General features: G+C 49.2%; 1 protein-coding gene across 4 annotated transcripts in view; it reads right to left on the bottom strand.

The window, feature by feature from the left end:
• LOC139250552 (choline transporter-like protein 2) overlaps positions 1-17,972 on the bottom strand; it is a 120,132-nt gene that overhangs the window by 72,248 nt on the left and 29,912 nt on the right. For all 4 annotated transcript variants that reach the window (XM_070872937.1, XM_070872940.1, XM_070872938.1 and 1 more), the window contains exons 2-4: positions 6,406-6,454; positions 4,374-4,447; positions 1,403-1,487 (exon numbers count right to left, since the gene is read on the bottom strand). In XM_070872937.1, coding sequence (XP_070729038.1) covers positions 1,403-1,487; positions 4,374-4,447; positions 6,406-6,454 — 208 coding nt within the window. The remainder of the gene's footprint in view (positions 1-1,402; positions 1,488-4,373; positions 4,448-6,405; positions 6,455-17,972) is intronic.

The raw sequence follows: 17,972 nt of genomic DNA on the forward strand, positions 1-17,972 counted from the left end.
CCTCCAACACCCACCACACTCCTCCAACACCCCCCCACACTCCTCCAACACCCCCCACACTCCTCCAACACCCCCCACACTCCTCCACACTCCCCACACTCCTCCACACTCCTCCAACACTCCTCCAACACCCCCCACACTCCTCCAACACCCCCCACACTCCTCCAACACCCCCCACACTCCTCCAACACCCCCCACACTCCTCCAACACCCCCCACACTCCTCCACACACCCCCCACACTCCTCCAACACCCCCCACACTCCTCCAACACCCCCCACACTCCTCCAACACCCCCCACACTCCTCCAACACCCCCCACACTCCTCCACCACCCCCCACACTCCTCCACACTCCTCCAACACCCCCCACACTCCTCCAACACCCCCCACACTCCTCCACACTCCTCCAACACCCCCCACACTCCTCCAACACCCCCCACACTCCTCCACACACCCCACACTCCTCCAACACCCCCACACTCCTCCAACACCCCCCACACTCCTCCAACACCCCCCACACTCCTCCACACACCCCACACTCCTCCACACACCCCACACTCCTCCACACACCCCACACTCCTCCACACACCCCACACTCCTCCACACACCCCACACTCCTCCACACACCCCACACTCCTCCACACACCCCACACTCCTCCACACACCCCACACTCCTCCACACACCCACACTCCTCCACACACCCCACACTCCTCCACACACCCCACACTCCTCCACACACCCCACACTCCTCCACACACCCCACACTCCTCCACACACCCCACACTCCTCCACACACCCCACACTCCTCCACACACCCCACACTCCTCCACACACCCCACACTCCTCCACACACCCCACACTCCTCCACACTCCTCCACACACCCCACACTCCTCCACACACCCCACACTCCTCCACACACCCCACACTCCTCCACACACCCCACACTCCTCCACACACCCCACACTCCTCCACACACCCCACACTCCACACTCCTCCACACACCCCACACTCCTCCACACACCCCACACTCCTCCACACACCCCACACTCCTCCACACACCCCACACTCCTCCACACACCCCACACTCCTCCACACACCCCACACTCCTCCACACACCCCACACTCCTCCACACACCCCACACTCCTCCACACACCCCACACTCCTCCACACACCCCACACTCCTCCACACACCCCACACTCCTCCACAACCCTAACCTGGTACCAATAGTGCCAGTGGTGAACTGAATCCCGGGCCAGGCTGGGCCAGGCCACTGTGTTTTATGGTGACTGGAGGTTTTTATTACATTGGTTTTGGGGACTTTATTCTGCAATTCTACCAACTTTGTGTGTCTTTCGGTTAAATCACTGGTTCGGTATCCGGTGAAAAGAAGAGAACTCACTCATTCTGGCTTCCAACTTGACCACAGAACTCTCCGCGGCTGTCTGTCGGGTAGATCACTTTCCGGGGGTCTCCGTACATCCACGCTAAAAAATACACCATCATACACTGATCATCAACATAGCAAAACAGTCAACTTTACCTTCATTATTTAAAAGAAAAATTGCCCCCAAGAGAAGCACATAGAGCAGCATGGGAAGCAGGCAAGTGCTTCAGGGCCCAGCCAACACCTTCCTCCATCCTTAGCCACATCCTACCCTCACTCTCACCCTCACCCAAATCCTATACGGTGCACAGGGCAGCTGGCACTCCAGCAGTTCCCTGCGTGGACTCTATGCTGAGTTCCCATATCATGGATATGTGCAACATCCTTCAAAAGATACAGTAAATAGCTGTTACTCTACTGTGTACGTCCTCCTTCCCCTCAAAAACACTGGTCAGCAGTTTACAAACATTGTTTTAAACTGGGGTGAAGGATAAATGCACCATTATGAAAGGGTTCTGGTAATCTGGAATTAATGTTAGAAGCATAAAGGGGGAGATTACAAGAAATGTATTTATGCAAATGGCTATTAGAATACAGAATACATCAACAGTAGCTCTGGAAGCTGGTTTAACGAACACACTTAAAGAAAAATACCACAGATTCCAGGGAACGGAGGAGAGAATAAGGGTTAGAATGGGTGGCCCCTGCGACTGGCACTACAGGTACAGTGGACTCCTCCTGCACAAAAATGCTCTTGGTAGTCAATCGTATCCAACAAAGACGTTGATGTGCTAATCATCAATGGCATGTGTCTTCAAGTGGCTGTATAGGCCAATTCTGGATGTTTCCATCAACTGCAAAAATGCTATGCTTCCATCAACTGTGTTCCTAGCGAGCGTGTAGGAATGTCTCTCTCTCTCTCTCTCTCTCTCTCTCTCTCTCTCTCTCTCTCTCTCCCTGCGTGGTACAAGCTGAGACAAGAAAATCCACCTCACCCAACCCACAGCAGTTGCATGAAAAGTTACTCAGCAGCCAGCTATTCCTTTGTCATCTCCGGGTCACAATCCTGGATTTCCACCCCCAACAATCCATGGGAGCACCTTCACCACACGGACTGCAGCGGCCCAATGTGGCTCACCACCACCTTCTCGAGGGGCAATTAGGGATGGACAATAAATGCCGGCCTTGCCAGCGATGCCCACTTCCCGAGAATGACTCTAACCTGGAATCTCTTCACACAGGGAGGGCTGTTGCAGTATTATTGTTCAGTGTTCAGGTCACAAGTCAGGTATCTTCCCCATAGTCAGTGCCTGCAGCTTCTTACCTGATGGGCAGAGTGCGTCGTGCAGTCATATATAGGGCACAACACAACAAGCAGTTCATGGCAGATTGTTTCGATGTGAAGGCCCACTGCATCACTCACTATAATCTTTCAGTTAACAATGTGTGATTCCTCTAGATCCAGCTTTTGTTTCTTTACTTGTCCCATTACCATCTCCTTTCGCCTCGCACCAACATCCAATCTCTCCTGCCCTTCACCCTATCACAGACCTTCCCTTTTGTTCATTTATCTCCCCCCCCCACCGCCCCACTCCCCCACCCACTTTCCCTGCCTCTGCACTGCTTAAAACCTGTCACATCTCTAACTTTTTCCAGCTCTGACGAAAGGCCATCGACCCAAAACATTATCTCTGTTTCTCTCTCCACATACGCTGCCGGGCCTGCTGAGTATTTCCAGCATTTTCTGTTTGGACGTGTGATTTGCTCTCCTGTGCAACTTCATTTATTGTTAATTAATCGGCAATTAAATAAATCTTTTCCACAGAATAGCAATGCTGATTGGCTGTTCCCCTTTTAATGTATGAAGCCAATGAGCCTGCAATCAGGATCTGGTTATCTTGGGGACAGCCACTGCCCTCTGACACTGCAAGCTGCGTTTGATGAAAGGATAATAAACTGCTCTCTGTCCACTCTAAAAACCAATGGGACATCAGTCCCGTCACTCTATTGAACCAGCAAAAGTCGACAGCTTTAGGGCAGGGCAGGAATGTGAATAAAATAGGCAAATATTGCCATTAATGGGAGTGCAGACCCAGGAAGCAGAGCGGTTTATAGTTAGATCACAATGCCCTCGTGACTATTTTTAGAGCAGTTGCTATGGTAAATCTTAAAGGAAATAAAACTGACACAAACATATTTTAAACTCTCACCTTTTGCACCATTTCCTGTTGCAAGTTACTTGAGTGAATGCACTTTCTCCCACCCCATCCGCCACCCCATTAGAACTGGCCAGCTGGGTGTCGGATGTGCAGAACCCCATCGCCCATGTTAAAGAGTCTCTGAATCAAACGACTGACAAATGCACACCGGAGAATTCTGTTTGTTCGATACCACCACCGTCCCTTTCTCAAGGGCACCTCGGGATGGCAGTAAATGCCGGCCTTGCCAACGATGCCCATATTCCAAGAATGAAAACTGATACAGAGCCCTCTCTCTTCCCAGTCGGGTACACTCTTACTTGCCCAAGCCCAGGGAGCTGTGTGCAGGCCTCTCTTATTCATTGTAATTTGCAAGGTTTTGGTTAGTTGGGTCAGGTTGGAAAAATCGAAGCTCCACAATGGCTCAGTCGGTAAATGCCTCGCCCGGGGTGGTTACAGACCAGTAAACTTCCAGCAATCGGGTCCGGCTGATCGCACAAGGGTCCGACAATTGACCTCAGTGTCCCGGGAAGGGGAAGAATGAAAATCAGATTGCTACCAACTGACATCACAGGCGGTCCCTCGTGTCGAGGATGGTGGTGAAGGGAAGGATGGAGAAAGATCCCGTTACCACATTACAGACAGTCCATCTTGTCTCACTATGGCTAGAGAGGTAAAGAATGAGTCAATACATAATATTGCTACACACTGTTCCATGGGGCTGGTTGGAATAGGTCACGTCCTGCTCTGTAACACCTGCACCCCACCCCCGGCCAGTGTTTACTTACCCACTAACCCCACAATGAAGTAACCAACGATGGCCAGGAAGAAGATTAGGCAGCAGATGATGTCAGTACAGCTCCTGCAGGGACAGCAAGCGAGACAGAACAAGTTAGTAACACACCAGTACACTGCATGGACACCGCAGCTCTGCCTCACATCATTGACCTCAATACTATTCCCCTTGCTTGCAAACCAATGCCACATTTCAAGAGAAAGCAAGCATGAGATTGCACAGCCCCAGACAGTCTCCAGATTTTCTCCGGGATTGGTAGAGCTGCGACCTTTTGCCGGTCCTAAACGGGACTGGGGTCAGAGCAAGACTGAGACCAGGGCTCGAGTTCGTGGGGATGATTGCTGATGATGAAAACTCCAGGTGCTGAGTGTAAGAGCTAAAGGCTCCGGGTTTGATCCTGGTCTGTGCTGGAGTTAACCAATCTCAGGACCCATGGGAGCTCAGGACAAAAGTCAGCAAAAGGTTCCTGTTCCTCATCAGCGAGCAGTGAAAGGTGTAGCTCCCCAATATCCATCACCATTCGCTGTCCAATCTCTCAGACATTTAACCAGATACTACAGGGAGACTGGTGCCTCAAGAACTGTATCCAGCGACTCAGAGCCAGCAGGGGAAGAGGGGGCACTGGAGGGAATACTGGGGGAGGAAATGGGTAAAAAGGGTTGCAAAGCTCAGACACAAGCTGCTCAATCTGTTCCTAGTGATGAGCTGGAGCTAAAAATAACACAACACTCACAGACCCTATTTACAAAGTCAGTTTACTGACCAGATCAAATTTAAAGGTTAAGAATTAGAAAGAACCAGTAGATTATCTGGTTACTTTAGTATATAGTTTGAGAAATCCCAGTATTAATAAAATCCCAGAATCTGTTAATTTCCTGAAATCAATACACATGAAACCATTAAAGGCAACATCGAGTGAACTCAGGCAACCATTTCCAGTGATATACCCCGAAAGACTATCGTTTGAGGACACATCACACTCCGTCTCCTAAAATAGAAGTACAACCACAAGACCTGTACCCACCAGTACTGTACCCCAGTGTTATATAGTGACCGTACCCACCAGTACTGTACCGCAGTGTTATACAGTGACAGACCTGTACCCACCAGTACTTTACCCCAGTGTTATACAGTGACAGACCTGTACCCACCAGTACTGTACCCCAGTGTTATACAGTGACAGACCTGTACCCACCCATACTGTACCCCAGTGTTATACAGTGACAGACCTGTACCCACCAGTACTGTACCCCAGTGTTATATAGCGACAGACCTGTGCCCACCAGTACTGTACCCCAGTGTTATACAGTGACAGACCTGTACCCACCAGTACTGTACCCCAGTGTTATACAGTGACAGACCTGTACCCACCAGTACTGTACCCCAGTGTTATACAGTGACTGACCTGTGCCCTCCAGTACTGTACCCCAGTGTTATACAGTGACAGATCTGTACCCACCAGTACTGTACCCCAGTGTTATACAGCGACAGACCTGTACCCACCAATACTGTATCCCAGTGTTATACAGTGACAGACCTGCATCCACCAGTACTGTACACCAGTGTTATATAGTGACAGACCTAAACCCACCAGTACTGTACCCGTGTTATACAGTGACAGACCTAAATCCACCAGCACTGTACCCCACTGTTATACAGTGACAGACCTGTACCCACCAGTACTGTTCCCCAGTGTTATACAGTGACAGACCTGCACCCACCAGTACTGTATCCCAGTGTTATACAATGACAGACCTGTACCCACCAGTACTGTACACCAGTGTTATACAGTGACAGACCTGTACCCACCAGTACTGTACCCCAGTGTTACACAGTGACAGACTTGTACCCACCAGTACTGTACCCCAGTGTTATACAGATGAAAACACTCTCACTAGACACAAATCAAGTTTGGAAGTGCAAAATCTAGAACTTTTACTCCTGTTCCAGGGAATATAGTGTGAAAGTTGCACACAATCCTATAACCGAGTGCAGAGAAATTGAAGCCTATATTTTGCTCCTACCTGTTTGCAATTGGCCCTTTGAATGCCGGATCAAATTTCTTTGGTTCGCCTAAAACACAGAAAAAGAAACGTCATTAAAATACGTACACAAACAGTTTTATGCAAGCTATATGCAAAATTATATCTCACAAGTAATTGACAAGACCATAAAACTGTGAATTTCAATTTTCATCTCTGGAGAATTCAAATTCAGTTAATTAAATCTGAAATAAAAGCCAGTGTCAGTAACGGTGACCATGAAACTACCAGATTTTGTTGTAAAAACCCATCTGGTTCACTAATGTCCTTTTGGAAAGGAAGTCTGCCGCCCTTACCCGGTCTGGCCTACACGTGACTCCAGACCCACAGCAATGTGGTTGACTCTTCACTGCCCCCTGAAATGGCCCAGCGAGACACTCAGATAGGGGCAACTAGGGACGGGCAATAAATGCTGGCCTTGCCGGCCACGCCCACATCCCGTGACTGAATAAAACAAACAAGCAACTTTTATACAAGACCGTTTAAGCTTTGTACTGCGTATGTTGTTGCAGAATACAGATATACTCAAATAACTGGCCGAGGCCCTCACTGGCTCTGTAGGGCACTGGCTCTCACTGGCTCTGTAGGGCACTGGCTCTCACTGACCCATCTCTCTGAGCTTCTCGCTCTGCATTTTACCCAGAGTAATTACACATTATTTTTTCTTTTCGTTTCTGTAAAGCTTTTGGAAAATGTGATCACTTCACTGTGTTAAAAAAAATCTCTAACACACCCTGCAGAGTAATGAATCAGCTGGAAAAAATCTACACGGCTCCACAATAATCAAAACCAGAGAAATCCAGCAAGTTTCACTCTGAAATAACTGGCAGCCAATAAATAAATATTCCAGATGAACCATATTTAGCGAGTTCACATAAAAGGAGCCGACACTTTTTGCAGTGAGTATCGCTCCAGTGTTCCAGAGATCGAGGGGCAGACTTTCATTCTACTGGTGTAACAGAGAAAAGATTATTCAGAGCTCAAGTGCCTCAAATGTGTATAAAACCAACAAGGGTGACCAGCCAATCCGCTCCCAGTGCCGGACCAGCCAATCCGCTCCCAGTGCCAGACCAGCCAATCCGCTCCCAGTGTCAGACCAGCCAATCCGCTCCCAGTGCCGGACCAGCCAATCCGCTCCCAGTGCCAGACCAGCCAATCCGCTCCCAGTGCCAGACCAGCCAATCCGCTCCCAGTGCCAGACCAGCCAATCCGCTCCCAGTGCCGGACCAGCCAATCCGCTCCCAGTGCCGGACCAGCCAATCCGCTCCGCTCACAGTGCCAGACCAGCCCCATTCACTAACTGGGCGGTGGTTTGCGAGAACAATGCAGTCTATGTCCCGCCCCCAACACCGCCCTGAATTCTCATCTCCCTCACTGGAAACATATCAATTCCACTGGGTACCTGCGCCAACCCTCACCGACCCTCCCAAATTAGCAAGGCTGGCCAGGGGTAGGAATTGCTTTGGTCGCTGGATCATGTGACTTCAGTCTTTTCCCGTCTAGCAATTCCCATGTTGCTATGTCATTGTGTATAATGATGTTGGAAGCACCTTCCTGTTAACTGCACGTTACACATTGTTCCCCCTTACCTGGTGTGGATTGAACCTGTGCGTTCCCTCTTTGCATATCATTGGTCATGAAAGGGAAGAGATAATCAACAACACATCAGGGCCAGCCCAACACTTACATGGCAACACACACTTTATTTTTAGCTATCAATTCCTTAACGATTCTGAATTTTATTCCATTATTATTGTTTGCTAAATAACACCCATACGTTCAATGCCCTCTTTATTGATAATCCAACGTCTGTTGTTTATTAAATGGAAGTATCTTACAGAAACTTGCATTTCTATAGTGCCTTTCACAATCTCAGGATATCCAAATGCACATCACAGCCAACGATTTGCTTTTCAAGTGTAGTCACTGTCGTAATGTAGGAAACACAGTATGCAATGTGTCCACAAACAACAAAATAAATAACCCGATAATCTGCTTTAGTGATGTTGATTGAGTGATAAATGTTGGGCAGGACATTCGGGAGTTCTGACGAAGGGTCATCGACCTGAAACGTTAACTCTGCTTCCTCTCCACAGGTGCTGCCTGACCTGCTGAGTGTTCCCAGCATTTTCGGTTTTTATATTAGGGAAACTCCTCTGCTTTTTGAAATGGGATCCTTTACGTCCACCTGAGAGAGCAGACAGTACCTCCGTTTAACGTCTCATCTAAAAGACAGCACCTCCAACAGTGCAGGACTCCCTCAGTACTGCAGTAGAGTAACAGTGGAGTGGAGATCATGTGGTCAAGTCCCTGGAGCGGGACTTGAACCCACAAACTCCTAACTCAGAGGTGAGAGTGCTACCCACTGAGCCACGGCTTAACATAACATAAGAATTAGGAGCAGGAGTCGGCCAATCAGCCCCTTGAGCCTGCACCGCCATTCTGTGAGATCATGACTGATCTTCTCCTCATCTCCACTTTCCTACACTGTCCCCATATCCCTCGATTCCCTTAATATTCAAAAATCTATCGATCTCAGCCCTGAATATACTCAAAGACGGAGCCTCCACAGCTCTCTGGGGCAGAGAATTCCAAAGATTTGCCACCCTCCGAGTGAAGAAATTTCTCCTCATCTCAGTCCTAAATGGCCGACCCCTTATTCTGAGACTGTGAACCCTGGGTATCAATTCCCCAGCCAGGGGGAAACATCCTCCCTGCATCTACCCTGTGGAGCCCTGTAAGAATTTTGTATGTTTTATGAAAGAGAGGTGGTGGAAAGCAGGAAGCAATTCTTTCCAATCGGGACTCAGGATGGGTGCATATATTGCGGTACACTTAAAAGAAGTTCCGATTGGCCCTTTGCTACTTTCTAAACTCTATAATGGCATGATGCCCTTTGGTTTGAGAGAAGCTAAGAATAACGGTGGTGCTGACTTCGAACACAAATCAGTAACACTGCAACATTTAGAGTATGCTTCCTCAGTTAGCCAAATAGACAAGCTCGTAATGCAGGAAATGCACAAACATCCATCAGCCTGTTCTGATGCCAACTCCTCGTGCAAGGTTCTCCACACAAAACATGAGCGTATCTTTTCTCTCTACAGACGCGGACTCGCCTGTTTTTTTTTAAATGGGGAGTTTTTGGCTCAACTTTACGGGCAGTCTCCAATCGTGGTTTTACAGATAGCTGCAGCCCTTGCTGTTTTTGTTGCAACACCTCAATGCTTTGCACTTGGAAACTCCGTCATCACAGGACAGTATCTGGTGCCCGAGCTCGGCTCGCCTTCGCTGGTGTGCATGTGCCAGGTGACATTGTGCCAAACATCTAGTAGCACAGCATCAAAGCAAAACATGAGGAGGCAAAGTCAGCGAGAGACATGAGGTGTGCTGGAGGGAGGCTGCACAGAGATATTAAACAGGGACATTGAGTTGAAGGTGAGTGGGAAGTGCTCTCTCAGGGTTCAGGCTGCCCACATCCTACTGCTGGCATTCACACTAATTAAGTAAACACGCAAGGAATGAGGAAGCAGAAATACCCGCATTAATGTACTAACTTATCATATTGTCAAAACAGCCGATTGCTTCAGACCATGAACTATGAAGGATAGCAAGTGCTTGTTATGTAGACACACGATCCAGTCAGTCTTCACACTACAACCTCCCACAAACAGCACAGGGATGAATCACCAGTTAATCGGTTTGTTTGGCTCCTTATTGAGAGAAGAACTCGATGAATTAGAATATTACCCTGTATGGCAGACATGCCACAGAATCTGAGCATTCACCTTAACAGACTGACATCGGTTTATCCGAAGGACAGTACCCCGGTGTCCCGGCTCCCCCCCACACTCCCCGCGACCCGGCTCTCCCCCGGGCCCTGGCTCTTCCCCATGCTCCAGCTCCTCCCCACGTTCGGGCCCACGCTCTCCGGCTCTCCCCGGCTCCCCCCCAACGCTCCCTGCGCCCCGGCTCTCCCCCACGCCCCGGCTCTCCCCCACGCTCCCCGGCTCTCCCCCACGCTCCCCGGCTCTCCCCCACGCTCCCCGGCTCTCCCCCACGCTCCCCGGCTCTCCCCCACGCTCCCCGTGTCCCAGCTCTCCCCACGCTACCAGCTCTCCCTGCGGCCCAGCGCACCCGCCACCCCCTTAGTACTGCACTGGAGAGTCCGTCTAGTTTACGTGAAATAGGTCTGGAGTGGGGCTTACTCCCACAAATATCTGATTCAGGATTTGGATGTTGCCCACCAAGTCAAGTGGACAACTGCTTTAATGAGGCGTTCAGCTTTTCTTTTCAGGAGGCTGGACGAATGCCAGACTGTCGCTGTCAATGTAACCGGTGAGAAGGCTCACACATACTCCCACTCTCAGCCACTTGGACAGTGAGGTCATGCTGAACAAGCAGCAGGTCCCAACACTTCAATCATTTCAACCACCACAACAAACACTCAGCTAAACTGACTGGCCCTGACTGTAAAATCTGACAGTCCAGTGACTGCCACCAGCTTACAGTAAACATCTCCCTGCACTCTGTCCGGCAACACGGCGTCAGCAAGCACCCAGAGGCCTCCTGTAGGCACACAATTCCAGCACACACGTTAACATCTTGTCTCCATTATACTAAAATCCTAATTGCTGTATAATTCTGATCTTTCGTGTTCCGTCTCACTATACAGAAAGCCTGATCCATGCACAAAATTTATTGCCGAACTAGGTTTTCCCTGACTTTATATTTTTTGAAATGTTAAAAAAGTGACCTGAATACTCCTTCATTACTGCGGGTACTCGGAGAATTGTCTTCACTGAGAACGCGTGCACACACTCTGAACACTGAATTTCAGTGGAATTATGTGGGACAAAGGAATGGAATGTACTGCAGAACGACAGATTCATTATCATGTGCCTTGCTGCAACATGTTCACCCTCCTTCTCCTCCCGAGGAACACAGGAATACTGAGAGTGGCATGGGCACCAATTGCCTGTTCGTATCTCATTACATATAGTCTCACAAGTAACCCGAGAGTGCGAATGTGGGGGGGGATACAACCCTGAGGGCCATCACGGGTAATGCCGATCTTATCCTCACATAACCACACACTCGCGCTCTCCAGCAGGTGCCATACGAGCACTGATGGACAGGTGGAGACCCTCTGGTCCAGCGAGCCTGTCCTTGTGCATCATAATAGGACCCAACTGCTGCCAACGGACTGGAAGCGTTCTGCGCATGCGCACTCCCGGTTCGTCACGTTTTTGTTTACAAAACCGGGAAGGGATTGTTAAAAAGCATGAACATCATGCTCCCAATTGTTGGAGTGCGCAGTATGCTTCTGCGCAGCTTCCGGTCGTTGGCAGCAGTCATCCCCGATCACAATGTAGACTTTCCACCCCAATCAAAACCATGTGACCTCCTGGGAGAGGCAAAAAAAAGATTAAAAACCCCAGGCCAATTTGGGGGTAAAAAGGTGGTGATCAGAGGCAGTGAGCCAACTGATCCCAGCACCAGCTATCGTCCCCTGGGGCTGCCCTACTGAGGAATTGCAGGAGTTGACCTGGAACCTTCTTGCTCCTACATTCCAACAGTGGCTACACTTCGAAAGTGCTTCATTGGCTGTGGAGCGCTTTGGGATATCCTGAGACCATGAAAGGTGCTCTAGAAATGCAAGTCTTTCTTTCTGTTCCACACCAATTTACCCAAGCCACTGGGGAGATGCAAACTTCGAATGTGTCATTGGAGCCTGAGCTTACCGATCCACGTTTTCTTTGCTTTGGGAATTAAATCCAATTTCTCTAGAAAAGGGCTGTAATTTCCTGTCCATGCTCTCAAAGGACGGCAAGCTATGTATCCTGCGGAATATCCTGCCCTCTGTATGTGCTGTTTGGCCAAGTAACCGGGTTACAGGAAATAAAACTCTCTCGTAGGTTACAGATTCCTTTTTAAAAGCTATTCAGTGATTTCACAGCACACTGCGCGAGGACCTTCCACTGACACTGCAGGAACTGAGTGCCTCCCTCTCTATCCCGAAAGTGCTGTATCATATTGGGGTAAAATTCTACACAAGCCGCCCCCGCCATAGAACCTCATCACAGTCCGCTCTCGCAATGAGCCTGGGTGGTGAATACTGAGACTATTCAATTATGGCGGTACTGCAATTGAATCTATGCAAACCGCAATGTCAGTATAGATCATGAGCAGGAATCCCAGCTGATGTGTTCTCCCTATCTACTCTGGAGATCAGTTGTAGTATCTCCAGCAGTGTCACACTGAGATCAACTATTGAATAAAGAACAGGGTTCAAATCAGCAGCGACTAGGGACCTTGCAGTTCAATGTGACTCAATACTGGCAGTACCATATTCACTGAGCTATCAGGGAGTTTGTAACTACAGACCTGATCCAGGCATATTGGTAGGCTGAATGGCCTTCATTCATTCCACTTTAGGAATCTATATTTTTATTCATTCTCGGGACATAGAAACATAGAAAATAAGTGCAGGAGCAGGCCATTCGGCCCTTCGAGCCTGCACCACCATTCAATAAGATCATGGCTGATCATTCACCTCAGTACCCCTTTCATGCTTTCTCTCCATACCCGTTGATCCCTTTAGCCGTAAGGGCCATATCTAACTCCCTCTTCAATATATCCAATGAACTGGCATCAACAACACTCTGCGGTAGGGAATTCCACAGGTTAACAACTCTCTGAGTGAAGAAGTTTCTCCTCATCTCAGTCCTAAATGGCTTACCCCTTATCCTTAGACTATGTCCCCTGGTTCTGGACTTCCCCAACATCCGGAACATTCTTCATGCATCTAACCTGTCCAGTCCCGTCAGAATTTTATATATTTCTATGAGATCTCTTCTCATCCTTCTAAACTCCAGTGAATAAAGGCCCAGTCAATCCAGTCTCTCCTCATATGTCAGTCCCGCCATCCCGGGAATCAGTCTGGTGAACCTTCGCTGCACTCCCTCAATAGCAAGAACGTCCTTCCTCAGATTAGGAGACCAAAACTGAACACAATACTCCAGGTGAGGCTTCACCAAGGCCCTGTACAACTGTAGTAAGACCTCCCTGCTCCTATACTCAAATCCCCTCGCTATGAAGGCCAACATGCCATTTGCCTTCTTCACCGCCTGCTGTACCTGCATGCCAACTTTCAATGACTGATGTACCATGACATCCAGGTCTCGTTGCACCTCCCCTTTTCCTAATCTGCCGCCATTCAGATAATATTCTGCCTTCGTGATTTTGCCACAAAAAAGTGGATAACCTCACATTTATCCACATTATACTGCATCTGCCACCCATTTGCTCACTCACCTAACCTGTCCAAGTCGCTCTGCAGCCTCTTAGCGTCCTCCTCACAGCTCACACTGCCACCCAGCTTAGTGTCATCTGCAAACTTGGAGATATTATATTCAATTTCTTCATCCAAATCATTGATGTATATTGTAAAAAGCTGGGGTCCCAGCACTGAGCCCTGCGGCACTTCACTAGTCACTGCCTGCCATTCTGAAAAGGACCCGTTTATCCCAACTTTCTGCTTCCTGTCTGCCAACCAGTTCTCTATCCATGTCAGTACATTACCCCCAATACCATGTGCTTTAATTTTGCACACCAATCTCTTTTGTGGAACCTTGTCAAAAGCCTTTTGAAAGTCCAAATACGCCACATCCACTGGTTCTCCCTTGTCCACTTTACTAGTTACATCCTCAAAAAATTCCAGAAGATTTGTCAAGCATGATTTCCCCTTCATAAATCCATGCTGACTTGGTCCAATCCTGTCACTGCTTTCCAAATGCGCTGCATTTTCCCCACTACTGATGTCAGGCTAACCGGTCTATAATTACCCGTTTTCTCTCTCCATCCTTTCTTAAAAAGTGGTGTTACATTAGCTATCCTCCAGTCCATAGGAACTGATCCAGAGTCTATAGACTGTTGGAAAATGATCACCAATGCATCCACTATTTCTAGGGCCACCTCCTTAAGTACTCTGGGATGCAGAATATCAGGCCCGGGGATTTATCGGCCTTCAATCCCATCAATTTCCCTAACACATTTCCTGCGGGTGTTGCTAGCAAGGATAACATTTCTTGCCCCTCCTGATAAGGTAGTAACTGAGTGTCTTGTTAGGCCACATCGGAGGGGAGTTAAGGCTCACCTGCCCATGTCCTAACTCACACCCAGTCCCGCTCACACATCACCCCCTGTGCTCACTGCCCCCTGTCCTAACTCGCACTGAGTCCCACTCACTCATCACCCCCCCGTGCTGCCCCATGTCCTAACTCGCACCCAGTCCCGCTCACCCATCAACCCTGTGCTCGCTGACCCCGTGTCCTAACTCGCACCCAGTCCTGCTCACCCATCACCCCGTGCTCGCTGCCCCGTGTCCTAACTCGTACCCAGTCCCGCTCACCCATCACCCCCTGTGCTCGCTACCCGTGTCCTAACTCGCACCGAGTCCCACTGACCCATCACCCCCTGTGCTCGCCTGCCCAGTGTCCTAACTCACACCGAGTCCCACTCATCCATCACCCCCTGTGCTCACTGCCCCCGTGTCCTAACTCGCCCAAGTCCCGCTCACCCATCACCCCCTGTGCTCGCTACCCGTGTCCTAACTCGCACCGAGTCCCACTGACCCATCACCCCTTGTGTTCGCTGACCTGCATTGACTTCCGGTTAAGCAACACCTCGATTTCAAAATTCTCATCCTTATTTTCAAATCCCTCCATGGCCTCACTCCTCCCGATCTCTAATCTCCTCCAGCCCCCCCCCCCCCCCCCCGGCCCCCGATCTCCGTAATCTCCTCCAGCCCCTCCACCCCCCCCCGCTCCCCACCACCACCGAGATGTCTGCACTCATCTAATTCTGCCCTCATGAGCATCCCTGATCACAATCGCTCCACCATCGGTGGCCATGCCTTCTGTTGCCTGGGCCCAAGCTCTGGAACTCCCTCACTAAACCTCTCCGCCTCTCCTTCCTCCTTCAAGATGCCCCTTAAAACCTAGCTCTTTGACCAATCTTTTGGTCACTTGTGCTAATTTCTACTTCTGCAGCTCTGTGTCAAATTTCTAGCATATAATACTCCTGTGAAGCGCCTTGGGACGTTTCCCTACGTTAAAGGTGCTATATAAATACAAGTTGTTGTTGACTGGTTTCACATATTGACCAGATCGGGTAATGACAGCAGGTTTCCTTCCCTAAAGGACATCAGCGAACCAGTTTGGTTTTATAGAAACCCGACAGCCTGGCGGTTGTTTTATTGATATTGGCTTCATTTTTTATTCCAGATTTTTTAAAACAACTGAATTCAAAAATCAGCCAGGGCTTGTGCTCTGTACCCACATCCTGCCCTTGTGATAAATGCGGATGTGCACAAGGCTGGTTAACGCAGAGACAAGCTTGCTGGTGATATCTTTCTGAGTAATCAGCAGGGCTGAGCTGTAAATTGTATGGGAGACCAGAGGGCTGCTGGAAGTAACGGAACACATCTTGGGGACAGAAGGAGAGAAATCTGGGGGAAGAGGGGGAAAATAAGTGATGAAGAGGCTCAGTGTGGCCGCAAGATATTTTCCCACATTGCCAGTTGTGCAATAGTCTATCCCACTGGTCCTCGGGATCACAACTATGGTGATCACAGTAGACCATGCTGCCCAGTTACTTGTGCTGATGTTGCTCAGTGCACGGAGTGTCTGTGCCAGACCAGATGATTCTTCGGTCACATACTTGTGACTTATCAATGTACACCAGACTTTGGGGATTGTGGGCACATCGCAGGTTCCATGTGTGTACAGTACTAGCAACATCTAGCTGTGTCAGCGGGTAACACTCTCGCTCCGACTCAGAAGGTTGTGGGTCACGCCAGAGACCTGAACACAAAACTCCGCGTGGCCACTCCCAGTGAGTACTGAGGCTTTCCCAAGACGATCCAGTGGAGGCCTGTCATTGGCTATATGAGAATTTGCAGGTGTCAAACCAGGTTGTGCCTGCACAGCCCATTGGAGGATAAACATGCTGTAGCAGCACACACACCGTTACTTACTCTGAGCAGCTTACAGTAACCCCGATCAAAGCACAAGGTTTCTAGACAAAGTCACACAAGTTCCAGGTAATAACTATCTCCAACAAGCGAGAGTCTAACCACTGCCCCTTGACATTCAACAGCATTACCATCGCCGAATCCCCCACCATCAACATTCTGGGGGTCACCATTGACCAGAAACTTAACTGGACCAGCCACATAAATACTGTGGCAACAAGAGCAGGTCAGAGGCTGGATATTCTGCAGTGAGTGTCTCACCTCCTGACTCCCCAAAGCCTTTCCACCATCTACAAGGCACAAGTCAGGAGCGTGATGGAATACTCTGCACTTGCCTGGAGGAGTGCAGTTCCAACAACACTCAAGAAGCTCGACACCATCCAGAGCAAAGCAACCCGCTTGATCAGCACCCCATCCACCACCTTAAACATTCACTCCTTCCATCACCGGCACACCGTGGCTGCAGTGTGTACCATCTACAAGATGCACTGCAGCAACTCGCCAAGGTTTCTTTGGCAGCACCTCCCAAACTGTGACTTCGACCACCCAGAAGGACAAGGACAGCAGGCGCATGGGAACACCACCACCTCCACGTTCCCCTCCACATCACACACCATCCTGACTTGGAAATATATCGGCCGTTCCTTCATCGTCACTGGGTCACAATCCTGGAACTCCCTCCCTAACAGCACTGTGGGATAACCTTCGGGCTGCAGTGGTTCTCAAGGGCAATTAGGGATGGGCAATAAATGTCCACATCCAATGAATGAATAAATAAAAAGTAACTATCAGAATTCAATTCCATTCCTCAACTTTCTAGATATGATTGACGAGACTGAGAGTCTTTGCTATTTTCCCTTCACCCCGACAGACATTTCACTCAATTATTTTTGAATATAAATACAAAATACTGGGCAAACCAGTCAATCCAACAGTTTTCTGAGAATAGGGGGCAAAATCGCCTCTCTCTGACCGCAGCTCACTGTCATCATCCGTCTCATTCTACATCTGATGTCCAAGGCAGCCCATTCACGTTTATCAGCTTTCAGCAGATGCTCTGCAGCAGTCACGCCTTGCTCTCTCAGTTCTACACGGGTTTATCGTGGTGAAACATGGTTGTCTTGTTATTCGAGGAGCTGCTGTTCCCCACTTTTACTTCTCCTCAGTCTACTCTTCCAACTCACTCCGCCCCAGTATAATAGACAACTATGGCCCATTGCTTTCTGTGGAGACCATTCTTGGATAAACATGCTGTATCAGCACACACCCAGATAGCTTCTGTCATCATTTGACTCCCTTACCCCTCCTGGTTCAAAGGTATTGCCAGCCCCAAAGCATCTCACTCAAGTGGCCATTTCTCTTGAAGCGAATGTTGGCAGGTTATTCATCATGGGGGTGATCACACCCAACTTTAGTCTGTGTGCGTTCACTGACCGATATTGGCTCCTGGTTAAGCAACGTTTCGATTTCAAAATTCTCATCCTTGTTTTCAAATCTCTCCATGGCCTCACCCCTC

This window comes from Pristiophorus japonicus, unplaced genomic scaffold (assembly GCF_044704955.1).
Source record: "Pristiophorus japonicus isolate sPriJap1 unplaced genomic scaffold, sPriJap1.hap1 HAP1_SCAFFOLD_389, whole genome shotgun sequence".
Classification (NCBI taxonomy): domain Eukaryota; kingdom Metazoa; phylum Chordata; class Chondrichthyes; family Pristiophoridae; genus Pristiophorus; species Pristiophorus japonicus.